This window comes from Phragmites australis, chromosome 3 (genome assembly GCF_958298935.1).
Source record: "Phragmites australis chromosome 3, lpPhrAust1.1, whole genome shotgun sequence".
Classification (NCBI taxonomy): domain Eukaryota; kingdom Viridiplantae; phylum Streptophyta; class Magnoliopsida; order Poales; family Poaceae; genus Phragmites; species Phragmites australis.
This window is the reverse complement of record NC_084923.1, coordinates 45201745-45229440: the sequence shown is the minus strand read 5'-3', so window position 1 is coordinate 45229440 and position 27696 is coordinate 45201745. Positions and strand designations below refer to the sequence as shown.

Here is a 27696-nt window from a genome sequence, read left to right as displayed (position 1 = left end):
ATATAAGCAGGTTGAAAAAAATCATATTTATTAAAAAAAATGATTAGTTATATCTCCAAATAAAACTAAGCTTTCTATTTGATTTACTGAATCTAAAACTGTATAAACAAATACTAAATTAAAATTATAATTAATTACTCGTATAAAGATAATTTTATGACACTAATAAACAGATCTAACTACATAGACAGATATATAGCCTGTATCCGTAAAAATATATCAGAACATTAAATACAAATAATTAAATACACTTCTCACTAAAATTACCCACATCTACCAAACCAGACTAGAGAAAATTCAAACATCCAAACCCACCATAACAGAAGAAGTCAACGTGATCAAATCTCGAGAAAAAATCCACATCAACCAGCTACAACATAAGTTACACGCCAACTGGGTCCCACCGGTTAACGAGGGCACGAAAGCATTGCGGCGCAACCTTGGCATATCCAAGGATTCAGCTGAATGGCTGGGTCAAATAGTATTTTGGTTTCTAAATTCTTGCCATTTGCCCATTTAAGCAAAGCATAAGGTACAAAAAGAATAAAGACTCAGGGCCCTTTTTTGCTGATGTGATGAGCTATTCTTCAGAGATCGAGGTTGTTTACAGGCATTGCAGTTTCTCATAATGAATTACAGCGAATTTCATAACCTGGAACAGCTTAATACAATGCTGTTGCAGAAATGTATTTCAGCTAATTTACGAATTTATTATAGGGTACACCATTTTCGACCCAAAGGCATGAAAGTTGGGGAGGCCAAATAGGCTGACAAAGTATGTACACTCGTGGCTGTGATCACCTTGTACCGATCCATCGGAATGTCTATAACAAATGGGAACAACTCAATACCCGAGCTGAGCAAATCCAATGTCTGCTGGCAAGATCTCTCACGACGCAGCAGCGATGTTACTACTTGACGGACATCTCCTTCTGCGACACCGCCTTGTTGTTCGTCCCCATCCAATCATACCCCTATCATCGGTTTCTAAGTCTCCAGTGCCCGGTTTCGGCGGTGCACTGACCTCGACTTCCTCCGGCTCTTTTACAGTTACAGTTACAGTTACATTTTTGCGAGGTTTTCTGCCTCTAGTCCGCCCACCATAACGTCCTCGCCTACTTAAACTCGACTCCCAGGATCCACCAGAAGCCTGTACTAACCCTTCAAGTAACTGAACATCCTCTATGATTTCAGGCCGGGAAAGTGTCGAAAGGCTAGGTAAGATATCTTTCTGAAAGTCCCGCTTCTGCCGCCGCCTCCTTTGCTGGCCCCTTCTAGGCTTCATCAGGAGGTGAGCAGTTGAAACTGTTTGTTCATCAGTTGTGATTGCAGGTGCCAGCGGCCTGCTCCAGTACTCATCAATCTTGGTCTCTTCCAGCTTCAGTGTCAAGGATTCAAATGAATCCAACTCATCATCACTGGAATCATTGATGCAAGCTTGAACTTCCACTTGCCCAGCACATTCATCGATGTTTAATATAGCGAGATCTGCAAACCACTGCAACATATCTTCGGGTGTCTCTACAGTTGTTGGCATATCCATTGACAACGCAACAATGTTCTCAGCTGCGGCTATAGCGGATGTAACAGATGTGTCGTCAGTTTCCTGGTATGCATCAAGTTTACCAGGACGTGTGCATTCTTCGTGAAAAGTCCATACAGCACCCTCTTCACAAGCTGGGACCTCTAGGTCAATCACAAATGCGCGTTTAGATTGGTTGTTCGGTAAGGAGGCCACCTGACATTCATGCGACACTACCGATTCCTCTGAATTGTCTTCGTTTGGTACATCATCATTGAGATCAATGAAATCCCTGATGGGGGCGCCACTTTTCTTGATGACTCCTTCAGTAGTTTGTCTATCTTTAGGCACAAGCTTCTGGCATGAAAAAGGTAAACATTTAGCACTCTCATGGGTCTTATTACAATCAAGCAGAGTTCTAGCGGCATTGTCTTCAGAAACCCCATCCTTCTTAATTCCCCAACCTAGGGATGTCAAGGCAGAATCTGACAAATTTCGAATAGTCAGGGCCTCTTCGTTCCTGTCTTTGGTATTTTGCAGCTCCATTGCAGTTCCAGATGAATGGACAAACACCTTCTCTGGCTTCTCCAAAACTGCTGGATCAGCACAGGAAGCTTTATTTTTGAGCCAAGAGATCCCAAATACGGATCCCTTGTCTTTACTTTGCTGTAGACTGCCGGCACATCTCCCAGCTGTTTCAACAGGACCACCTTCCTGACCATCCGACAGTGTCTCATTCAAATTAAAGTTCTTCGTGCCCTTGCCATGGGACTGTCGAGCTGAATGTTCAAACTTCTGGGTGTTCTTTTGCTCCAAGTCACTAGAAATTGCTACCTGATGTCGTGAATGCGATGCAGAAAATGAATCAAGTGGAAAACCAGGATAGCGGCCATCTAAATTATTGACATTTTTCAGCTTAGGAGTCGAAGTTCCAATGCTCTGTGTCACAGCACTAAGATTGGTATACGAATTCACAGCTGCCGATCCATTGAATCTTGGAATGAAAGCAGGATTATTGATAACACTGTTCCTTGGGTCTACTGTGCAAGAACCCATCGGGGAGGCAACAGAAGGATGATCTATTTGAGGAATAGGGATGGGAGCAGCAAATGTACCCATACTTGAATGATGTGGATGGTCAAGTCTAGCAAAATTATTGACGGCAGAGGGTTCCAGAGGACTTTGTGCAAACCATCCAACTGAACTATTCTGACCTTGGTAAACAAACTGGTTACTGTTGGCAGGCCCCCCATCGGCAGCTTTTAAGTATTTCTGCGGATCAGCATCACTGTATCTGGGTGCTAAAAAAATTATACTGCCGACCTGTTTACCTGAAGGATTGATGCAAGAGACAGAACAATTATCAGACAGGACAAGTCAATTGTAAATATAGAACAGTAAAAGGATGTGCAAGCTATCAAAAAGAAATCCCAGAGATGCTTCCTAAGCTCTCTGCATGACGTTAGAAGCATCCACATGTAGAGCAACAAACAATATGACATACTGAAAAAGGCACAAGCTGCAGTCCAAACGAAGCGAGTTACTTACCTCTTTTTTTGTTCTTTATTTATTTTATTTATTTATTTTGTGTGTGGGGGGGGGGGGGAGGCAAGTTACTGTATCATAAAGAAAATAGGGACTACAGGTTTCGATGAACAAAATACTGTAAGACTAACATACAAACAGTCATTCAGAAATATGATTGGGAAACCACAGAAATGAGCAAGTTGTCTAGTACAGATTGGAGTTATATAAGGACTAGGAACCAGCCTGCAAATAATATTTCCAGATTATAATGGTACATCACATCTCACAGGCCACTGCTAGCAGTCAAAAGTAAAGGTTGAACCCCATGAAGGTGTTCATTCTACAATCAAGTACAGTAACAAGGGGGAATAGAAAGATGTCCAGAACCAAATAAATGGATACTGGAATTGGCACGGCTAAGGGAAATAGTTTTACAAATAACAAATAGAACATTACATGCTACTTGCATGTTCCACTATTTGCTAAATCATGTTACCAGAAACATGGTATGTTCGAGTCAATGTACAGGGAGAACCACTTTTCCTCCAAAACTCCACATCAAAGACATACCCCTTACCGCAAAATGACGCATGGTTGACAAATATGGTGATTACTGTGTTAATAAAAATTCACTGGACAAACATACAAAGAACTCTGGACAAAAAAATATTTCTAAAATAAATAAAACCATTACAAGTGAACCTTATTGTTACCTTTATTGGTTAATGGTCTATCCTCTTGTCTTATTTTCACGCTTGCATCAAAGAAATTTGAGCTTGTCCCTTCGTAGGTATGCTTGTCTTTGGAGTATTCTTTATTGAAACTGAAGTTAGTTACGCTTGATCTCAGTATTGATTGATTCCACGAGTTCTCCAAGGTATGTGAAAGGCCTCTGGATACTGATCCATTTGCTCTACCCATATAGATACCAGTATTGGGCTCATTCAGGTCAGCAACTTGCCGGCCCCCCAGATTATTTGTGGTCCGCAAACCTGATGTTGAACTATTATCACTGAACCTCCCCAAGCCTTCTGCACTAACTAATATAAGGTCAGCGTCGTTTTGAGGTTTTGTATCTGACGCCAAACCAAGGAAATCTATGGGCTTGTTCTCCAATGCGTTATCATCATCTATATGATGTTCAGCTGGAAGGTGAAGGCCAAAAGTGCCTTGCCTGCTTTTTGGAGCAGCATCACTTGATGGAAATCCATTTGGAGAGGACTGCACACTGCCTTCTCTAAGGAACTTAATAGAGGAATGGTTTGCATCATTGTGCTCTGCAACAGGAGCTTTTCTGTATGTTGTGGACACAGGAGGTACCTGCATCTGCCACATCATCTTTGCACCATTTGGTGGCACCTGTGATAGTGAATTTGTCTGTGATGCATCTGCCAGCATCGGGTATGCATACACCTCTTTGCTTTGATAATGTTTCATCATATCTCTCTGTATTTTGTAAACCCGGTGCAGTTCATACACCTGAATAGTGAGTGAGTTGTGAGGCTTGACAGATAAAAACACTTGATAAGACGAAAAAAAAGCATTATGTTGTGCTGCTGCTGCTGCTTAATTTTTTTGCTCCATGTGATGGATTAAGATACTTATGAATTTGATGTGCACTTACCTGTTTTCTAAATATGGCCTCATGTTCAAGCATTGTGTGCTTGAGCATTTCTTTGTCGAATTCTGAATAACCATTTGTCGGTTTTGTTGTATATCCGTTGCAGAATTGGCCATTCGATGTCTTCTCCTCATAGTATGGAGTCCACCTACCATTTGCTTCCACATTGAGATCCCCCGTGGCATAAAATCCAGGCATATAGCTTTCACCTTCTACCTTTGCCCCCATTCTTGTTGCAATCTGTTCAACAAGCTAGTCAAACAACACTGAATTGTACAAAGCAAAATATGACATGGTACAGCTTTTGCAATATCGACCTCAAATATGGAAGAAGATAAGTGTGTGTTATCATTAGTTGAATGAAACGGACATAAGAAATTGGCACCTTACAAGAGAACTAATTCTTTCTTCTAATTTTAATGATGGTTGACAGTATATGCAGAGAAAAAGACAAACTTTAAGTCAGCTGGATGCCGCAACTCTATTTTGGTGGTTTGCACATTTCCATTACAATTTTTCATTATTACTATCACTTTACCATTATTACTACTACTGGTACTTTTTTATTTTAGTTTTCTCATCATCCTTTTTTGTTGGACCTTATGGGTTTCATCTCTAGCCTACCCCAACTTGCTTGGGACTAAAAAGCATTGTTGTTGTTGTTTTTGCACATTTCTATTACAAGCATGATGTCTAACTAAAATTCCAACGCCAATTTCAAGGAGCAGAAGCAATTTACAAATATTACATATTAGCTGCTGTTTGCAATGGCGTTAGCAAACCAACAAAACAATGGAACAAATTTTGGTAAATATTTTTAAGATGATCAGCTAGATCTTGTCATCTAAAAAAGATACTATACTAAGCACTGACATATGAAGCATAAGAGAGCAAGAGGAGAAACGCTAAGCAAGTACAATATCTGATTACATAATATCAAACTGAAATTTACAGTTGCCAAAAGGAGCTATTAAGGAATTAGGGATCCATTGATTAGTTACCAAATCAAGAAGCCTGCATTGATCATGCTGCAATTCCCATAACCCCGGAATGTAGTCAAGTGGGTTCTGTGACCTTCACAGTACAGGACACCACTGGATTTTTGGGAGACAAACACGTGTACAATGAGTCCCTTCACTGTTTTGAGCTAAATGGATAGCTCAACCTGCTCAGCTGGATGAGCAACCAATAGTACTTCCTGAGCTGAATGGGTTCAAGAGAATTCACCTGCCCATCAATTACTGCAGTGAGTAATGTGAAAAGATCTAAGAAAGAAGATGTTCACTGTATCATAACATAGACACAATGCAAGATCGAAACTTGCTACCCGTATCCATAATCAAGCAAACATACTCAGGATCAAAAGATGCAGCGCAGAAGGCCCAATTCTTAAAAGATATGCTCGAAATGAAAAGAGTATGCATGTACTGTTTAGATGTAAATACGCAAGACAGGAAGGAACTAATGGAGAGTAGACAAGTCAACCCTCGATAGTTCAACCAACTTGATAAATCCTAAGACCATCTCCAACGGTTTCCCTTCAGGGGCCAGAATCCCTTCACGACGGGATTTTCGTTCCCTTCAGCGCTCCAACGGTTTCACTTCACGGTTCCCGTCACGACGGGATTCCCAGGGTCATTCCCTTCAGGATGGGATTCTCTCTCCATTCCCTTCGCGATTCCCCTCGAGGGGAAGCTGTTGGAGATGAGAGGAAATAAAGGGAATGAGAACGGGGAAGGGAATCGGGAAGGGAACGAAATGAAGGGAATATGGTTGGAGATGGTCTAAGAACCAGTTCTCTTAAGGAACCTATCACCACCAAACGTGGAACGGAAAAGGCTGCGAATACCAGATGCAATTATCAGCTTTCTTGCCGTCAATCTAACCGAAATTTCACACAAAACTAATTGCAACACATACCCAATTACCAGAATGAAAAATTAAAACCTCGGACGCCTCAAAGAAAAAGGCCAGGAAAAGCTGCATCTTTTTCACAACAACCGAGCTAGAACGCTTGACAAAAACAAACTAATTTTTTTTACCTCAACGACTCTTGGCACTGCGCTGCAGCGGATTGAGCCTGACGACCCTCAGCATCCGGCGAACGAATGACCTGGCGGGCACCACCACGCCCATGGCCCCGAGAAGCCCAGCAGAAGCGCCCCCCACCTCCCAAGCCCCCAAGACGGCGGCCAAGGCAGGATTTTTGCAGGAAAAAGAAGCAAATTTCACGGCGAGGAAGCAATCGAGCTCGACACGAGGAGGAATTGCGGCGGATCCGGGATGGGGGTCGGGGAAGGAATTGGATCTGATGGGCCAGGGGGACGGAGGAAGGAAGAAGTGCGTACTGGTGGGTTCTTGTTTTGTCCGAACAAACGACTGCTTGGTTTTCTCTCTCTCTTTTTTCTCCTTTCGGGGGTTTTTGGATGGGTGTTGTTTGGTTATGTGCGCGGTGGGCTGTTCCTTACTTTCTCTCTCCTCTGAGGCAGGGAATGGAACGACCTTCTTCTAAACTACGTGGAAGGACAGGCAGATTTGTTGACGTCTGGTCTTTTTAATCTCTCTCCTCCTGCTGATCCTTTCTCACTCCTCACTCACCTTTATCCCCCCTCCCATCTCTCTCTCTCTCACCAAAAATAAAATAAACTAACACTTGTTTTTCCTCCCCACCTGCTGCTGTCTCCATCAGAATTTTTTTCAGAGAAGCCAAGCATATTAGTATCAGCTGTGATAATCGTGGACTGTTTCAGCACTGAAACAAAACAATGCAGTATCTGATTTCCCTGCGATGATTAGTTCTATTTTCTTTGGGTGGCCATAGAAAAAGAGTTTGGGTGTTGTGACTGTTGAGAGAATCTGTCCAGCCCCTTTGCTTGCTGGTGTGTGTGGGGGGGGGGGGCAATTTGATATAAAATTCATACAGGACAGTACCAAACTTCCTTTCCGAATCTTACAAATCCAGCCATCTTTACTCCTCGTGATACTTTTTTTTCTGAATTCACATGACCCCCTGCAGCGTCCGTGCCCCATTCTTCCGGCTATCTCCTTATCCTTTTTTACCTTGAAGTAGAAAAATAGTAGTACATCATTGCATTTATGTGTATCTGACAAGCTGAGATACTATTGATGCTAATTCTTTCAATTTACTATGGTAGGTTATCTTTTAGTTAGAGATACACTGATTAAACCAGTTTTTTTAATTCTTGTTGGTGCGCCAATTCACGATTTCTGCACGAGACAATAGATGGGAAACCGATAAATTCAACTGGAGTTGGATCATGGAATTCACGAGAGATCACTTTCTTAATAATCTTCGTCACCACATGTTTAATCAGTATAATAATCAATGGATACCTAAACACAACCAACTTTCTCCTAGTGAATGAGGAGGGCGTGCAGCTACTGTTTAAAGTTGTAAACAGAAAAGAAAAAAAAATCTATTTTACAACCCACAACTCTAAAATCATTCATTTTTCAACCCTCAAATATTAAAACTGTTTGCTTTTTAACATTGGCATGAATTTAGAGTGGTTTTAGGTGAGGTGGCGCTGACATGGTCAAGACTGAAATGTTTTGAATTTAAAAATTAGTAAATGGGTAAAAACAACTAGAAAATTTCTTGCTCACACTATGGAGTATTGTTGGGATGGAAGCTGCAAATCCTGCAGCAACTTTAACAGATGGCAGGAAGGGCGCGTCAGCTTCTGAAAACCTTGGCTCCAACACTTGCATGTACCAGACGTGGTCACCATAAAATTACAAGACGACATTTCCCTTGAAAAAGAAAAGGATTACAAGACGACATCACAGCTTAACGGAATATATGAGTGAGGTCATCACAGTATACCGTATGTATCTACGTGTGCCCATGCATGTACACTTGGCAAAAGATCTTGTTGGAGGTTGGAGTAATAAACAATGCACAGAGGCATATTGGAAGAGAGAGAGAGGGAAAAAAAGAACAATCAATCAGTTGTAGTAGTAGTACTACTACTCGGTCCTATTGGCTGCTCTCTCTCATCTTTTGATGGATCCAATGGCCGCAGCCGCAGCTGCCCCCAAAGGCCTGAATGCGGGGCCCACCTGGCCCTGAGAGTGTGGCCGGGGGAAAGTACCACAGCTCGAGCCGAGTGTGTGAGCTAGATGCGCCACCGCATCCCGATAGCTGGGTCTGCCATGTGGGCCCGCACATCATTTGCCAGGATCACGAGGACCAACTGATGACAGCGTGTCCTCCATGATGCTGCGACTGATAAACCGCCAACCCCAAGGGTAATCTGGACCGTCCATCTGGACGATCAGACGCGACGGCGACCGCGTGTGCTGGGTTTAGGCGTGGGAACTGGTTTTGAACCTCGGATTCTGCGAGCACCCCAGTGGAGAGGGAAGAAAGATATGTCTTACATAAAAAAAATCGTGTTTTTTTCTTCTTTGCTGCATGTGTTAATTGTTAAATTAGAGAAAAATAACATGAATTAAGATTTTATAGAAATCTTTTGATGAACGGTTTTATAGAATATCCTTTCAAGAAGGAGAGGAATCGAATCCGCAGCCGTCTGCTTGTCATCCACCCTCTCGTCCTCGTTCCCATGCCTGCCTGGCCTTGGAAGTTGGAACAGCGCGAGCGAGGGGAGCGATGATGGGTCCCAATCCCCAAGCGATCGGTTGGCTCGGATGGATCGCTGGTCGCGCTGCACTAATGGCGCCGCGCCGGTCCCCAGTGGACAACGGTACGTATGCTTCGAGCCCAAGGGACGTCACTCGCATTCGTAAGTTCATCGGAAAATCGGGACGAGAAGTAAAGATGGCGACACGAGTGATCATTTGGGCTTAATTACATCGTTCGACCTGGATGAGTAGAACGTGTGCGTTACGCACCTACTGATCAAAGCAATCGCCAATGATAGTTGCACTCGTTCGTTAGGAAATTATGTCTCCCGACGAACTTGAAATCCATTTAATATGTATATATATGTACATTAAAAATGAAAAGGAATGTAATATAATTCACTCTTATTTTCCTCTCGACTCTCTACTGATCTATTGGCTTGCAAAAGTGTGCCTACGCAAAGGATGCTCATGGGTTCAGTTCCATACTTCTTCGCTTTCATATATGCAGTGGGCACGAACTGCGATATGCGTCGGAACAAATATTAGTGCCGCTTTTTAATGTGAGACACGACTATGAGCGCGTTTGGTAGCTTTACTGCAGCTTGTTTTACTTGGCAAAGCAAGAAATCGCACGTTTAGATGTTTTGCCAGCTGCATTGATGCTCGTGCTCGTCTTGGCGGCGTGAGAGAGCCAAATCCGCTCTCTGGTACTGGCAAGGCTAGCTTTGCCAAACGAGACGAGCAGGCAAAAGAACCAAACACGCCCTATGAGTCCACACTGTCTGCTGTGTTCGGAGGATATGGATTAGGCATGTTGTGCCTATGGGATGCAGGATGAAGTTCAACACAGTTGCCATTGTGGTAAGGAGAAGACTTGCTGGAATCAGGTCGAGGTGTTGCTCTGAGAAAAGAATCGGATTGAGTTAACGAGTTCCAAGTCCACACTATCTTTCTCGCTGGGAAAACAACTCCATTTCAGTGCTGCAGATACGGGTAGCAGGTGGGAATGTTGTGGGATCATTGAATCAGATTCCAGTGGGCAGCCAAGGGAAAAAATTATGGGATTACAATCCAATTTTAGGGCTTCATGCTGAATTCTTGACAGGCAAAAGGGACTAACAGAAATTCCAATTGCTTGCAACCGGACAACCTTGGATTGAGACCATGGCCACAAATGCTGTCGTCAAAGAAGTTTGTTTGCGCAGGAGGTAGTCCGTCCATTGATGGATGCACGTTGGCATATTTCTGGATAGTTAGGCTGTCAAGCGCATGGTCTTTAAAAGATGGTGTAGATGAACAAGAGGACCACGGTGTCAATACAAGTTTGGATGATCCGACTTGGGATAGTGAACTGAAATGTGAACTTTTTTTAAGAATTTTTTACGGTGTTTTTGCGGGATAATGTGGGGAAAAAAACACTTCCACAGAGCCGCTCTTTATAAATCCCACATCAAATTGTCAGACAACCAAGTGAAGAGTCGGGGCTACCACTAGCAGTAGAACTATCACAAATATAGCCAGCAGGTTCATTAAAAACAGAAAGCGAGAAAAGGAAAAACCAGCCCCAAATTTCCCTACTGCACGTAGGAGGCTTCACACTTCAGCTGGCGAGGCGTAACTGCGCACGCGACCATGCCTCCGTGCCTTGCTCTGTAGACCGTACACATCTGCACTGTGCTCGGCTGTGCTACGGTACCTAGACCGGACCTCGCTCCCTCCTTTACTTCCTCTAAATAGTGCTATTTAAATGGTTCCGCTGTGCCGTGTCCTGATAACGGATCATGTCGCACCCTCGACTCACGTTACGATCCGTGAAGCGCCATGCCATGTTGAGTCGATCTGATTACGGTTGTGGTACGGCAGGTCGTGCCATTGGGCGGCTGGGTGGGTTGTGTCTGTACTAGGTGTGTCCGTATCAGTCCGTCTAAGCTATGTCATGCGTTTGATTCGGATACGACATGTTACCTCATTTCGTGTCAATTTAACCTATCAGGTCATATCGTGTCTACAGTGTTATGCCTTATGTCAGTTCAGTAGGCACGATATATGTGGACAGCACTAATCCTAGCGTGTGTGTTTGGTTCTCCGAGTATTTTTCGCATAGCTACGTAGCATAAGCAAATTAAGGGGAGACAGATTAAGCGGAGTAATATTTGTTGAAATAAAGAATGTTTGGTTAGTTATATCTTTCTGGACAGACTAAGAGCATGTTTATTTTTTTATTGTGATTATAACCATTTAGATTTTTATTCTTATATAATCTAGAATCTGGATTGTACAATCTAAAACAAATAACATTAAATTATTAGAATCTCTCCACTCTCTACTTCCCCTACAGACTCGCTCTCTCCCTTTCAGAGTCTCTCTCTACTTCGGCCATTGGAGGCCAAAGTTCGCTATCGACTACTACCTAGGTGGCTGACCAAGACAGTGTTCCCCGACACCGTCATCCGGTTTGTCTGAGCGTCAGCGGCGAGCATGGCGGACGGCGATGCTTGGCTGACGATGACAACGCGCTACTACGAAGGAAGGAAGGGGAGGAAAGGCGTGCGACACTCAGTGGAACACGGCAAAGCTCACCCTGGGCTCGAAGTCAAGGAAGGAGATCAGCAGCCGAGAGATTGATAGCGAGGTGGAGGAGCTCGCGATGGTGGCTACCAGAGAGGAAGAGGGAGGCACGGTGGTGGGAGCTCGCGATGGTGGCTACCAGAGAGGAAGAGGGAGGCACGGTGGTGGGAGCTCGGCCGGCTTTGGCTTGGGGAGGTCTTGGATGAGCTCGAGGCAAGGCTTCTCCCCTGGATCCAGGCAGCAGACGACAAGGAGGACGGTAAAGGCGGCTGCCGAAGAGTAAGAGGGAGGAGTGGGCGGCGGGAGCTCGGATCGGCTTCGGCTCGGGGAGGTTGCGGACGAGCTTGAGGCGTGGCTTCTCTGCTAGATCCAAGTGGTAGACGGCGGGGAGGATGGTCGAGGAAGCTTAGCGATGTTGAGCTGGTGCTCTGCTCTGCTATGGCTGCTCGACCGAGCGGTACCAAGAAGGAGAGGGTAGGAAGAGGGTGGAGAAAGAAGCGAAAGGAGAAAGAAAGAAATAAAACGTTATGTTTGTAACGATAATTGTAGATAAATATGTGATATAATTTAATAGAAGTAATATTTTCTTAGATCGTAGATTATGACACATATCATAGATTGTGGAATCTAGATTGTAGAATCGCCGTGCTTGTTTTAGGTTCTGATTTTCGAAACTAGAATCTACAATCAGAATATAAAAAAAATATACCCTAAGTTGAGTTCCTGTTTGGTTAACCGATTATTCTGTGACACTGATAAATAGACTTGTCTGCATGAGCGGATACAGAGTTTGTATTCATTAGATCAGACTGCGGAATAAAGTTTGAATCGAGCTTCACTCTTGTTTTAGAATGATACCGTATATTTACCCCCACTAAACCAGATAGTAACAATTAATACAGATAACCAATTTTTTTTAATTCTATGTATTCACTATGTCATTATAAAATAGATGCGGGAACCAAATACACACTATAGCCACCCCACGAAGCCTTGCAACATCATGGTCCCTGCACGTGCGTGCCCGCCAGCAGTGTCATGTGTCCGTAATGGACTAGTCTACCGGTGCCTGTCGCCGGACACGTCCGCGTCTACTGGTTGTCCCCCTGGTTGGCCAGCACCCTTCCTGTGAAAGCAATCGACTCGGTTGGAGCTTTGGTCCCCCCAGCCCAGTTGCTGCCCCCTTGTTCGGGCTGGACATCAGATCCGCTGCCCTGCTCATCATGGGATTGGCATGGGCGCCGGAGCCCCAACTCTTTCCGTAGATCGTGGTTTGTCCTCACTCCTCATGCATGCCTCAGCTGGGGTGAGCTATAAACTAAGGCTCTATGCAAAGTGCTGCTATATTTCGGTGATATAGCAAAGTGAAAGCCAGTTATTTTCCTCTTTGCAGTGCTACTGCTCGGATTGTATGATCATACCCCTATCTTGACCGTCCGTATATTTCATATATTAATTTTGAAATAAATTAAAGAAAAATATTGAAAATGACAGATTTGCAAATTTACCTATCGATATAACCATATTCCGGTAAAATATGGTAGTTTTACGGTTTATCAGTCATATTTTTCTAGATTTTTATATTTCTATGTGTGTGTTTTGGTGGGATGACCGTATTTTTCGGTTATGTTGTATGATATGTAAATATTCTGTTTTTTTTATACATTTGCTCCGGTAGTATGTTCATACTTTTCGTTTTTTAATGTTCTGATTTTATATGTATTTGTTCATAGGATGGTCACACTTTTTTTTTATGATCCACATACGAAAGGACAGTTATGCCTTTAGTGATCAATGTGAAAGATATTTTCAGATGGTGAAGAACATTTCCTAATCTCAAAATACGCGAAAGGCATATATAATCGATGTGTATATCCGGTTTGGAATTGCTTTTTCTATTATATGATAGCTGCAGACACCTTTTTGTTTTTTATAGAGCAGTACAAGTACTACTAACATTTTAAGAAAATATAGTGTTTTTTATGTAGCAGATCACGTGATGCGAGCGGGTAATAAAAGACGGGTTCGTTCGTACGAGGGCATAGCGATCGGTCAGGAGACCGCAAGCACGGAGCAGAGCAGTAGAGCACAGCGCGCGTCCTCAATCTGTCTAGGCTCCGCTGCGCACAAACCGAGGTGCTGGGCTGCCTGGAAAATACAAGTCCGTAACGTGTTAAGTACGGATCTTTTATCTCGACTGTTTATTATTCTTATCTATCTATTAATTATTTTACTTATTTTTATCTAACTCTAACACAAATTTTTTTACTGTTAATTTCTTTTTTTCTGCGTGTCCAAACAGATAAATATATGGAATAAGAGTTGGTCAACACTACGATCGTTACAGTGTAATCGTCTCCGATCATAGTACGTCTCAACCGTGCGACTCTCTCTATATATATCTGTCAGTTGTCGCACAAATAAGAGACGTGAAACACTACGCACAATTAGGATTTTGTCAATTTCTCTCTACTGCGTCGTCGCACATAGTCTACCCCAACCTGCTACGCCGGCGTACACCGACGAACAAGAGAGCAGATCTTCAAAACCCGTTGCTCTTGAAATCCTGCACCGAGAGAGGACGTACAAGGTTTTTGAAAAAGCTCATCGCGACTGCTTATGATCTACTTCCTCTACATTATCACGATCTACTTCGACTACTTCGTCTTTGTCATCGCCTACTGTATCGACATTATGGTGGCCTTTGCATCGACTATTTTATCTTCATTATCATCTACTGCATCAAGCATCGACACCACGAGGTAGCCAGGAGGAAGAACAACATCCTGACTGACCTGGTTAATACCATGTTAGACGCTGCGGATTTATCTAAGATATGGTGGGGTAAGTGCTCGTTGACTTCGTGTCATATTCTAAATAGAGTTCCTACTAATAATAAGAAAAAACCCCAAATAAAGAATGAGAATAGAGAAAACCATCATTATCTTATTTGTGCACTTGAGATGCTTGGCGAAAGTTAATATAATAATAACTAAAAAGCGCAAGTTATGATATAAGACAGTGGATTGTGTCTTTCTGAGATATACTCATCGGAGCATTGCATATAGGTTTTTACTAGTTAAATCTGAGATATCTGATATGCTAGTCGATACAATTTTGGAGTCTAGAGATGTCACCTGCTTTGAAAACATATTTCCTATAAAAGATACACATATCATTTCAAGTCAAACCTCTAAGATTATTCCTGAAACTATCACGCCACTCAAGTATTCTAAGCAACCACTACAGCTAGTTTATGAGAAGGATGACAGTGAGGCTCCGAGAAGTAGTGAGAGACAAAGAACAATAAAATCCTTTGGTGATTATTTCACTGTGTATCTTGTGGATGATATTTTCAAGTTGATTTTAGAAGCTTATGCATCTCCAGATACAGACTCTTGAAAGGAGGTTGTTTGTAGCGAGATGGATTTCACTCTTGCCAACGGGACTTGGTGTAAGACTCCCGTTATCGGGATCTCCTGTGCCATCTGTATCAGTCACTAGATTACGTAGCTGATACGCACAGTATAATAGTTGTGGTATTATAGTCAAATTTCGTATATAGATAGTAAGGTTCTGGGTACAAAAGGCTTACAAACCACACTGAATATTACAAGCCTGGTCTAGCGGTCATCAAAACACACCACGGAAGCAAAAGCCGGTCACTGTGTCGTGCCGGGTCGGCCAGGGCACGATTTCAGCCCGGCGGCCCGGTCGATCCGGCGGGCACGGTGCCATGGGCGGCCCATTGGCACAGCCAGCCCGAAAAAAATGAAAAATAGCTAAAAAAATAAAAAATAATTAGAAAATAGATAAAAAATATAAAAAAAATAAAAAATAGCTACAAAATTAAAAATATATATAGAAAATAGAAAATAGCCAGGCCCATGGGTGCCGGGCCCGTGCCGGCCTGACTTAGCTAGGCCGTGCCGTGCCGGCACGTCGTGCCGCACGCTCAGCCTAGGCACGGCCCATGGCCTCGTGCCGTGCTGGCCCGGGCAGTCTCAACTCGGGCCGTGCCGTGCCTATAGTGTCGTGCCTCGGGGCCGGCCCTGTAGGTACGACCCATTTGGACATCTTTAGTGACAATATGTAATTTATAGACTAACATGTTTGAGTTAAGTTATGAAAAGATTAGTCATAAAGGTGTCTCAAGGTTATAATAAAGGTACAAAATAGCTAGCTCAAGTTAAAGGTACAAAATATAGGACTTTTTTTTACCGATCAAAGGTGATGATGAGGACATCACTCTTTCGGATACACACACACCAAGTATTCCTCCAACAATAGGTCCATTGACACGAGCTCGTGCACGTCAACTAAATCATGAGGTGAGCTCGTTCCTTAGTGTTCCTTTATATTTTGATAAGGATGGGATGCTACTGAATAATAGTGATGTATTATTACTTAGGAACACGGGAGAAGAACAGCAAGGGCGCCCAAGACAAGGTGGAGGTCCAATCAAGTTCGAGTCCGTTTCAGAGTCCAGGACCAGCCTGCACTAAAATCGTCGCCCAGGACGCATACGGACTCCGTTTTCGACGTTCTACACGTGGTTGGAAAGCTAAGGAGATAATATTTCCAACGGGACTGGTCTCATGTCCAAATTCTTCCTGAGTCAACGGGAATCGTCGAAACAAGTGGACGTCCAGAATCTGTCAGGGTGCTGCGCCACCATCTTTTGGGGCCGTTGGGCCGTGTATCGTGTTGGAGTCCATTAGGGACGCGTCCAGGGGTCCTTGGCCGACCCTAGTCTTTTATATACAGTAGCTGCCACCCTAATTAGGGTTGGATTTTGCTTAGACATTGATCTACACATAGTTGTGAGATTTTCGCTCTTGTTCCGGACCGACTAGGCCGCCGCAAGTGTTTATGGAACCCCGACTTCGAGTGCTTGAATTCAATTCCCAATATTTCAGATTGCATCTTCTACGTTCTTGCTTATGTTCTCGGTACGCTTGCAGGGATTGAGCCTTCGTGGCGAGGTCAACCGCGCGACACGGTTGATAACCATCGGAGCTGTGGTGTAGTGATTGCAAGGGAGACGATCTGTTCGGGTCGAAACCTTTGGATCATCAACGTCGAGTTCTCCACCCACCGACTTATCGCTACCTATCGGAAGATCAGGCCAACATTGCTCATCAACTGGTATCAGATTTTCAGGTTACCCGTTAGGTAATTTCGTTTTCCCCTTTACATTAGTCTGTTTTTCATTACCTAGAGTCCAGAAAAAGCCAAAAAAATTCCGTCAATTTCCGCTGCCCTAAAACCCTTTGTGCCTTTGCAATTTTTGTTTTCAGTTGCGCGTTGTTGAGTTTGTGTCCGTGGTCGAGTCTTGTTGCTGGTTTTAGAGTCGTGTTCTTGGTTTTTAGTCAACGCTCCGTGCTGTTTTGATCACGCCGCTATCCCATCGCCACCATCCCCACCAACAAGTCGAGCCACCACATTACTCGATTGCCACCGCGAGCCGCTTTGTGTTACTTTCCGCCACGTTAACCCTAGATAGGTCGCAAGCTGCCTTGTATCAATTGCCCTGCCACCGCTGCCATCCTTGTTCATCTCGCGATCCTATTGCTTGCAATACCTTAAAGAGATCAATTTCTGCAAGAGTTGCTTGAAAAAAAAAACCTAACTCTACAGGGGTTCAGTAAAACAGCCATAACTTTCTCATACGGACTCGGAATCAGGCAAAAAAAAATTTTCACGAACATCTCCAGAAAAAGTTACATCCGTTGCTCCCCTGTTTTACTGGGTTCCGCCGAAATTTTATTCCCAAATTCGGCTCGAAAGATTGAGTATTCTAGCCGTGAAGTTTCCGCACGCTTTTCAGAGAACGTGCTTGATTTTCTGTAGGCCACATCTTGCATCCGTTTGAGCTGAAAATTTCTGTGGTTGTTCCTTGTGTGCTCCTAGTTCAGAAAAAAATATCAGAAAAATACGAAAAAAAAATTCGTGATTCCTACTAGTGCTAAAAGATAAAAAAGAGGAGCGCATAGAGAACACCCAGATAATTGTGCTATTTGCTGTGTCTTTCTCTGATCATCCTTTTTAGCTTTGTTTCAGCTGTTGTGCTAGGACTAGGGACACGTGATAGACCAGCAACTGTGATTCATACTTTGGACACTGTCGGTGTATTCAGAACCAGGGGTCCCTAAGTCCCGAGACCAGGCCGGCCATCCGCCACATGTCACCATCCCGCAAGGTAAGAAGAAGCTAAGTCCCGGGAGAAGGTGCTCGGGGTCGCCGCCTCTGGTTCCCGAGCACCCTAATTCCCCGATGATCCGCAGAGCCCAAATACCGGGAAGAAAGTGCTCGGGAGAGAGTGCTCGGGGCTGCACGTGGCAGCCCCCGAGGACTCGGTGCCCCGAAGGTCCCACCGGAGTGCTCGGGAGAGAGTGCTCGGGGCTGCACGTGGCAGCCCCCGAGGACTCGGTTCCCCGAAGGTCCCACCAAGTGCTCGGGAGAGAGTGCTCGGGGCTGCACGTGGCAGCCCCCGAGGACTCGGTTCCCCGAAGGTTCCACCGAAGTGCTCGGGAGAGAGTGCTCGGGGCTGCACGTGGCAGCCCCCGAGGACTCGTTTCCCCGAAGGTTCGCGCAAGATCATTCGACGACCCGAAGGGTCCCGTCGTCAGGGTGTCGTCCAGTCAAAGGCCCAATGCCGCATTTAATAGGCACGCGCGGCCTGACATCCTGACATTCTCAGCTGCCCACGCCCCAGTGTCAGACCCTGCCATGCACTGGCAGGGGGGGGCGTGGGTCCATTAAATGCACAGGTCCCGTCCCGTTTCATCCGGGTGCCTCGGGATAACGTTGCCAAGATCGAAGCGCTCCGTCTGCCACCCTGCCATGGCGGAAGAACAAGACAGGGTGGGCGCACCGGACACCTCTGAGGTTGCCCGGCGAGCCCCCTTTATGGCGCCCGAGGGCTTCCACAGTGGCGGATGGTCGGATGCGCGCCGCATTTCTCCACCGCACCTGTCACTTCGTCAAGATGAAATGATTACGCCTTTCTCCGTGGCACCTTGGCATTCGCATCCCCTCTTTCCCATTCAGGATATGTTGAGGTCGGCGCGCCTATAAAAGGAAAGGATGGAGAACACTAAAAAAGAGAGGACCCCCCGACGAACAAGACCGAAGGAACCGAAAGTGTGTGAAGAAGAGGACGCAGACGCTCGAACCAGCTCAAGCCAAGCTAGAACACGAGAGCCTCAAGCTCTTTGTAAACGGCTCTCCCCTTAGAACCAGATACATCCTTGAAGAATTCCCTTCAAGGATAAATATAGCGCTCACACAGGAGTAGGGTGTTACGCCTCCGTGCGGCCCGAACCTGTCTAAACCCCGGTGCACCCATTTTTTTCTCGCATTAGGGCAATCATCTCCCGCCAGCCATCGCATTTGTTTCCGTTCCCGCTTATTTCCCAAACAAGCTTTTCCAGGATCATCCCCCCGGCCGAATCTCTAAAAAGGGGTCTCTCGGGATCCCTGCGACAGGAGTTCACCCTCCGACAGACACTTATTTAGCTTTGCTCTTCTGATTACAATTATTGCTAATCCTTGCTACCATATTGTGCCTTCCAAGCTCCACCTCTTTTGATCCGAACAGGTTCACTCTTGCAATCATCCCACGCTTCCAGACTCGTCACCGGTTGTTCCTCCTTGCTGCGTTGGTAAGAACATTTGTAAGAGCGTGGTAAGACGCTTGAGTGTGTGTGATTCCACCTTCCACAACCTAGTAGTTGATAGGGATAATATTTGTTGTCCTTTGTTTTCTACTAACCATGTCAGGTGATGGCTCTCCGTCGGATTTTAAGGATTGTGTGTCCAAGGAAGAACTCAACAAAGCCTTGCAGGATCATACTAGGCTATTGACAGACATTAGAACAAGCATTGCTAACCTCGTCACGCGAGTCAACGACCTTGAGTTGCGACAGCCACCACAGGATGATGACCATTCACATGATGATGATGATGATGATACTAATGATGGTGACCAAGAAGATGGTGGGGTTTTTGTTGGGCAAGATGCGCGTGCTGAGCAACGTCCTCATGCTGAACAATTACGTCGTGACCAACAACAACGTCGTCAAGGTAATGGAGGTAATAATGTTAATCGCAACGGTCGCGATGATCCTTATTCTAAGATTAAGTTTTCAATGCCTCCTTTTGATGGTGCATATGATGCTGATGCTTATTTGAATTGGGAAATGACGGTTGATCAAAAGTATAGTTCTCATATGGTTCCTGAAATGCATAGAGTTAGACTAGCCACTTGTGAGTTCACGAATTATGCTATTATTTGGTGGAATGGTCTAGTTTCTAGTGGCTTAGAACCTGAATCATGGCCTAGACTAAAGCGTGCCATGCGCAATAGATTTATTCCTTCTGATTATACACGTGAATTGAAAAAGAAATTGCAGCACTTAAATCAAGGTTCTAAATCTGTGCATGATTACTATCAAGAGCTTCAAATTGCTATGCTTCGTTGTAGTATACAAGAGGATGATGAGGATACCATGATTCGTTTTTACTCCGGGTTGAGACGTGAAATTCAGGACCTTGTTGATTATAAAGATTACAATACTACCAATAGGTTGTTCCATTTTGCTATCTTGGCAGAAAAAGAACTGCAGGGTCGACAACAGGTGCAGAAATTGCGGAATAATTTTGGGAGTACATCTACTTCACGAGTACCACCGGGACAAGCAACAACATTCCCTTCTACATCTACACGATCTGCTGCCCCCTCCTCCAACATTCGGGCGCGTTCAGCAGGAGCACCACAACCATCACGCGAGGTGAGTAAATCTACTGTTTCGCAGGATCCAATGCCACGCTCTTCTTCAGGTGCAGCTACCACGGGTCGTACAACGGGCATTGTGTGCCGTCGCTGCCAAGGTATTGGCCACGTCATGAAGGATTGCCCAAGCCAGCGAGCATACTCCGCAACAGCAGATGGTGGATATGTTAGTCATAGTGATGTCGACGAAGAATATGCATTTGAAGCTAATCTTGCAGCCGATAATGACATGGATAGTGAGGGGGAGGAGATTAGTGGTACCGCTGCCACGGAGAGTTATGCAGCACGCACTGAAAGTGCATCTAGCCCCTATGTGTGGTTTTGGTAATTAATGACAATACATATGGACTAACAATGTTGTTGAGATTGTTAGTAGGTTGTTCAATAGGTGATGCATGGAGAAGAGACATGCATGAACTCTAGGTGATGCTCGGATGTGATGCATGGAGGAGAAATATGCATCTAAATAAATGAGCTTTTTGTGATGCTCATAAGAAGAAGAAGAAGCTCAATAAGATTAGCAATAAACTTGAATTCTAAGTTACTTGTGGAGATCAAGTAACTAAAGGTATGACTTCTTAATAGAGTTTTATGTACTAACCCGTGTGCTATGTGTTTAAGAATGAGTGGTGTTAGGTTCTATATGAAGATTGACAATATACATGAAGGCTAATAAGTTACTTGTGGAGATCAAGTAACTTAAGGTATAAATGTTGTCATTTAGGTTTTATGGACTAACCCATGTTCTTTGTGCTTGAGAGTGAGTTGGGGTTAGGATCCATAAAAAGGCATAAGTTAAATTGAAATCATATATGCCAAGAGTGAAGAACAAGAGTGGACTCCATATATGAAAAAGTGAATTCCTTGAAGCTGTCGAATACAAAGTGGTTTTCTATAGCAAGACGGTGAAGGGCAAGCAAGACTCGGCTGCAATGGACCATCCGTGGTGAAGGGCAAGCAAATGGCTTGGCGCCGAAGGACCAAGGCGGTGGTGAAGAGCGAGTGAAGGCTTTGCGCCGATGGACCGTGCGAGGCTATGTGAAGCTATGGATGATTTACATCAATCATATGAGGAATCAAGAAGAGATGGAGTGAAGAATATATGGAAGTTGGCAACCCTCAAGGTTTGAAAGAAAAAGAAGCGGTACTTGAAAGTTTTCAAATGCTCAAAGTGGTTCAAACGAGTTTTATCTTTGAATTTGAGTATAGGTATGCCGCACTATTAAGAGGGATGCAACGTGAGCTAATTATCGCGTCTCAGTGCTCAAGAGTTCCCAACCAAACCCAAAGTGAGAGTTTGTTGTTAAGAGTCCGGAGCGGAAAGTGGGGAAGTGTCCAAAATGGGTTTTGGAGTGTTCCTAATTTTATCCTTTGTGTTTTAGGTCATGAATTCAGTTGGGATGTGTAGCCCTCTGAATAAGCTTTCCATAGAGTCCAAAATCGTCGAAATCGGACTCCGGGATCAAAAGTTATCGCCATTTTTCGGAGGTCAGCTGTGCTGTGGCCGGAGACTACGGTGTAGGTCGGATACTCCGGTACCTGGAAAGGCCGGAGACTCCGGTGAAGTCCGGATACTCCGGTGAAGTTCGGATACTCCGGTACCTGGAGTGGCCGGAGACTCCGGGAAGTCTCCTGGGCTGTTTTCTGGGTTAAGTGCCGACCGGAGACTCCGGTGTAGGCCGGATACTCCGGTAAAAGTCCAGAAAAGAGCATAACGGCTAGTTCTGACACATTCTGTGACCGTTCTGACGCCGTATTTGGATTTAGGGCCGGATACTCCGGTGTTCACCGGATACTCCGGTGAGTTCTGCCCAAATCAGTAACGGCTAGTTGTTTGGAGTGGGCTATTTATACCCCACTCACCCCATCCTTTAGGGCTGCTGCAAGGGCACGAAAAGAACATCCTCTAGAGCCAAAAGAATTCCTTCCCACTCCAATCTAGTGTGTGATTTGAGAAGAAAAGAGAGTTGGGTTGTGAGATTGGGAGATTGAGTGCATGTGAGCTAAAATCCAATCTTGAGCACTTAAGTTCTTGACAAGAAGTTCTCGAAGCGTTTGTTACTCTTGGAGGTGAAGCCTCCTAGCCGGCTAGGTGTTGCCCGGTGAGCTCCCGCGCGTGTGGTGAGCCGCGGGAAAGTTTGTGAAGGTCGATCTCGCCTCCGAAAGGGAAGAGATAAAGCTAGTGGATCGAGAAAAGCGGTTGAAAGAGACCCAGCTCGTTGGAGCTTCCTTAACGGAGACGTAGGATTCACGGTGGTGAATCCGAACTTCGGGAAATAAATCTTTGTGTCTCCTCTCTTGTTTCCTTACTTTTATGTTCTTGCTCAAATCTTTGTACATATTGCTCGATCTACTTGTTTGTGTGTATTTGAGTGTAGGTTCTTCGTGAATCTACTTGTAATCATCTCCAGGAACACACGACATCACTTGGTTTGAGCTAGAACTCTCTACTCATTAATTTTATTCAGTTTCGGGCTCAGTTTTGTACAGAACCCGGAGAATCCGGTCTTTACCGGAGTTTCCGGACCTGTACACACCGGAGTATCCGGACTACACCGGAGTCTCCGGTGAACAGTAATTCCAGGCATATGAACAGTATTTTCAGCCTTTTTCAATTTAAGTTTTATTGCATATCTCTAGCTAGAATTGAGTAATTTTTGTCACCTTAGGATTGTAATTTTCACACTTATTTAGGGTGATTGTGCACTAGTTGAGCCTAGCATATTTAGGTTTTTCTCTTGTGAAAAACTCGTTAGTTTATATTCCGCTGCAAGTTTAGGCCAACGGTAGAAATGGTTGAATTTTTGTAAAAACGCCTATTCACCCCCCCTCTAGGCGACATTGTTGTCCTTTCACGCACCTTCATTGTGAAACGAGTTTTGAGTTCTCAAATGGGGCAAGCGGAGCAGCTACAACGCCATAATCTATTCCAGACATTCCTCATTGTCAAAGATGCACGTGTTCGTACCATAATTGATGGCGGGACTTGCAACAACCTCTTGAGCTCCGATCTTGTGAAGAATCTTTCCTTGCCAACACGTGCACATCCTCATCCATACTACATTCAGTGGTTCAATAACAGCGGTAAGGTTAAGGTAACACAATCTGCGAGAGTATATTTTTCTATTGGTTCCTACCATGATTATGCGGATTTTGATGTAGTGCCTATGCAAGCATGTTCACTTTTGTTAGGTCATCCTTGGGAATTTGATACCGATGCTACACACCATGGTAGAAGTAATAAATACTCTCTCATGCACAAGGGAAAGAAAATATATTTGCTTCCTTTGACACCTGCTGAAATTGTGCAATGTGATAAAGCTTTAGCTGAAAAAGAAAAGAAAGAACGTGTTTTGGAATCTGAAAATCAGCAAGTAGCTCAATCTGTTTTTCCACCTAAGAAACAAAAGAACACACTTAGGTCCGAAGGCATTAAGTTAAAGGGTGGTGTTATGCTTGCTACTAAATCTGATCTTGCTGAAATTCAAGATAATGATACTTTGTGCTATGCTTTCGTATGCAAAGAGGTTTTATTTTCAATTGATGATATACCTAGCTCTTTGCCTGGTGCTGTCACTAACCTTTTGTAGGAGTATAAGGATGTCTTTCCAGCTGAGATACCCCCGGCGCTACCACCATTGAGAGGAATAGAGGACTAAATAGATTTGATCCCGGGAGCGACTTTGCCAAACCGCGCTGCATATAGGACCAATCCGGAGGAGACTAAGAAAATTCAGCGATAAGTCTAAGACCTTTTAGACCGTGGGTACGTACGAGAGAGCCTTAGTCCTTGTGTTGTTCCTGTTCTTTTGGTTCCTAAGAAAGATGGCACATGGCGCATATGTGTTGATTGTAGAGCCATTAATAATATCACAATAAGGTATCGTCACCCTATTCCTAGGCTAGATGATATGCTTGATGAGTTGAGTGGTTCTATTATTTTCACGAAGATTGACTTGCGTAGTGGTTACCACTAAATAAGAATGAAATTGGGAGATGAATGGAAAACTGCTTTCAAAACTAAGTTCGGTCTATATGAGTGGTTAGTGATGCCTTTTGGTTTAACTAATGCACCTAGCACTTTCATGAGATTGATGAATGAGGTTTTACGTGCTTTCATAGGAAGATTTGTGGTGGTGTACTTTGATGATATTTTGATCTATAGCAAGTCACATGAAGAACACATTGATCATCTACGTGTTGTTTTTACTGCTATGAGAGAGGCACGTTTGTTTGCTAACCTTGACAAGTGCACCTTTTGCACGAATAGAATTGCTTTTCTTGGCTATGTTGTTACTCCACAGGGAATTGAAGTGGATGAAGCTAAAATTGAAGCCATCAAGAGCTGGCCGACCCCTGGGACTATCACACAGGTGAGAAGCTTTCATGGCCTTGCAGGGTTCTATCGGCGTTTTGTGAGAGATTTCAGCACCATTGCTGCCCCACTCAATGAGTTGACAAAGAAGGGCATTCCATTCCAATGGGGGGCAGCACAAGAACAAGCTTTTAATACGCTGAAAGATAAGCTTACGCATGCACCTCTACTCCAACTTCCGGACTTTGGTAAGACTTTTGATTTAGAATGTGATGCTAGCGGCATTGGAATTGGAGGAGTGCTACTACAAGGAGGTAAACCCGTTGCTTATTTTAGTGAGAAATTGAATGGGCCATCTCTTAATTATTCGACTTATGATAAGGAGTTGTATGCTTTAGTGCGAGTTTTAGAAACATGGCAACATTATCTTTGGCCTAAGGAGTTTATTATTCATTCTGATCATGAAGCTTTGAAACATATTAGAAGCCAAGCCAAACTAAACAAACGTCATGCTAAATGGGTTGAATTTATAGAGTCTTTTCCTTATATCATTAAACACAAGAAAGGTAAAGACAATGTCATTGCAGATGCGTTATCTAGACGTTATACCATGTTGTCCCAACTCGATCATAAGATTTTTGGTTTAGAAACAATTAAAGGATTATATGCTACTGATTTGGACTTTAAAGATGCTTTCGAACATTGTAAAGAAGGAAGAACTTGGAATAAATATGTGCTGAATGATGGATTACTATACCGTGCTAACAGGCTATGCATCCCAGCTAGCTCTATTCGCCTATTGTTCTTGCAGGAAGCGCATGGAGGTGGTTTGATGGGATATTTTGGAGTGAAGAAGACCGATGATGTACTGGCTACTCACTTCTTTTGGCCTAAGATGAGGCGCGACGTCGAGCGCTACGTGGCACGCTGCACTACTTGCAATAAAGCTAAGTCTCACTTGAACCCACATGGACTTTATATGCCTCTTCCCGTTCCTAGTGTGCCTTGGGAGGATATTTCTATGAATTTTGTTTTAGGATTGCCTAGGACCAAGAGGGGGAGGGATAGTATATTTGTCATTGTGGATCGTTTTTCAAAAATGGCACATTTTATACCTTGTCACAAGAGCGATGATGCTACAAACATAGCTGATTTGTTTTTCAGGGAAATCATTCGCTTGCATGGAGTGCCTAACACCATTGTTTCGGATCGTGATGCAAAATTTTTGATCCACTTTTGGAGGACACTTTGGAATAAACTTAGGACAAAGCTGCTGTTTTTGACGACATGTCACCCTCAAACTGACGGACAAATGGAGGTTGTGAACCGCACATTATCCACCACGTTGCGGGCTATTTTGAAGAAAAATTTGAGGATGTGGGAAGAGTGTCTACCCCATATTGAGTTCGCTTCCAACAGATCAGTTCACTCCACCACCAAGGTAAGTCCGTTTCAGATAGTGTATGGTTTTAACCCCCGTGCTCCTATTGATTTACTTCCTTTACCAACATCGAGAAATTGAATTTTGATGCTAAGACACGTGCTGATTTGATTCTGAAAATGCATGAGTTGACTAAGAAAAATATTGAAAAAATGAATGAGAAGTATAGAACTTATGGTAGCCAAGGTCAGAAACATATTACTTTTGAAATTGGTGATCTTATGTGGTTACATTTGCGCAAAGATATGTTTCCTAATTTGAGAAGTCTAAATTGCTGCCTCGAGCTGATGGTCCTTTTAAAATTATGGAAAAGATCAATGATAATGCATATAGGCTTGAGTTGCCTGCAGATTATGGGGTTAGTCCCACATTTAACATTTCAGATTTAAAGCTATACTTGGGAGAAGAAGATGACATTGCGTCGAGGACGACTCCAATTCAAGAGGGGGAGGATGATGAGGACATCACTCTTTCGGATACACACACACCAAGTATTCCTCCAACAATAGGTCCATTGACACGAGCTCGCGCACGTCAACTAAATCATGAGGTGAGCTCGTTTCTTAGTGTTCCTTTATATTTTGATAAGGATGGGATGCTACTGAATAATTGTGATGTATTATTACTTAGGAACACGGGAGAAGAACAGCAAGGGCGCCCAAGCCAAGGTGGAGGTCCAATCAAGTTCAAGTCCGTTTCGGAGTTCAGGACTAGCTTGCACTAAAATCGTCGCCCAGGACGCATACGGACTCCGTTTTTGACGTTCTACACATGGTTGGAAAGCTAAGGAGATAAGCTTTCCAACAGGACTGGTCCCATATCCAAATTCTTTCTGAGTCAACAGAAATCATCGAAATAATTGAACGTCCAGAATCTATCAGGGTGTTGCGCCACCATCTTTTGGGCCGTTGGGCTGTGTATCGTGTTGGAGTCCATTAGGGACGCATCCAGGGGTCCTTGGCCGGCCCTAATCTTTTATATACAGTAGCCTCCGCCCTAATTAGGGTTGGGTTTTGCTTAGACATTGATCTACACATAGTTGTGAGATTTTCGCTCTTGTTCCGGACCGACTAGGCTGCCCTAAGTGTTTGTGGAACCCCGACTTCGAGTGCTTGAATTCAATTCCCAATATTTCAGATTGCATCTTCTACGTTCTTGCTTGTGTTCTCGGTACGCTTGCAGGGATTGAGCCTTTTTGGCGAGGTCAACCGCGCGACACGGTTGATAACCAATGGAGCTGTGGTGTAGTGATTGCAAGGGAGACGATCTGTTTGGGTTGAAGCCTTTGGATCAT

The 27696-nt window shown here is 44.1% G+C and overlaps 1 protein-coding gene across 1 annotated transcript; it reads right to left on the bottom strand.

Moving 5' to 3' along the window:
- Nucleotides 1–537: 537 nt before the first annotated feature.
- LOC133913357 (uncharacterized) lies at nt 538–7245 on the bottom strand. The gene is made up of 5 exons (XM_062356488.1): nt 6713–7245; nt 5672–5897; nt 4674–4910; nt 3763–4528; nt 538–2853 (listed from the first exon to the last, which is right to left on the bottom strand). The coding sequence occupies exons 3-5, from the start codon at nt 4896–4898 to the stop codon at nt 890–892; spliced, it is 2955 nt and encodes a 984-aa protein (XP_062212472.1). The 5' UTR covers nt 4899–4910; nt 5672–5897; nt 6713–7245; the 3' UTR covers nt 538–889.
- Between the last annotated feature and the right edge of the window lie 20451 nt (nt 7246–27696).

Excerpts from the sequence above, each read along its gene's own strand:
- LOC133913357 (XM_062356488.1), bottom strand. The coding sequence starts at position 4,898 with ATGGGGGCAAAGGTAGAAGGTGAAAGCTATATGCCTGGATTTTATGCC. Across the intron at positions 4,529-4,673 it reads AGGCCATATTTAGAAAACAG|GTGTATGAACTGCACCGGGT; the intron begins GTAAGTGCACAT and ends CTCACTATTCAG. Across the intron at positions 2,854-3,762 it reads TAGACCATTAACCAATAAAG|GTAAACAGGTCGGCAGTATA; the intron begins GTAACAATAAGG and ends TCAATCCTTCAG.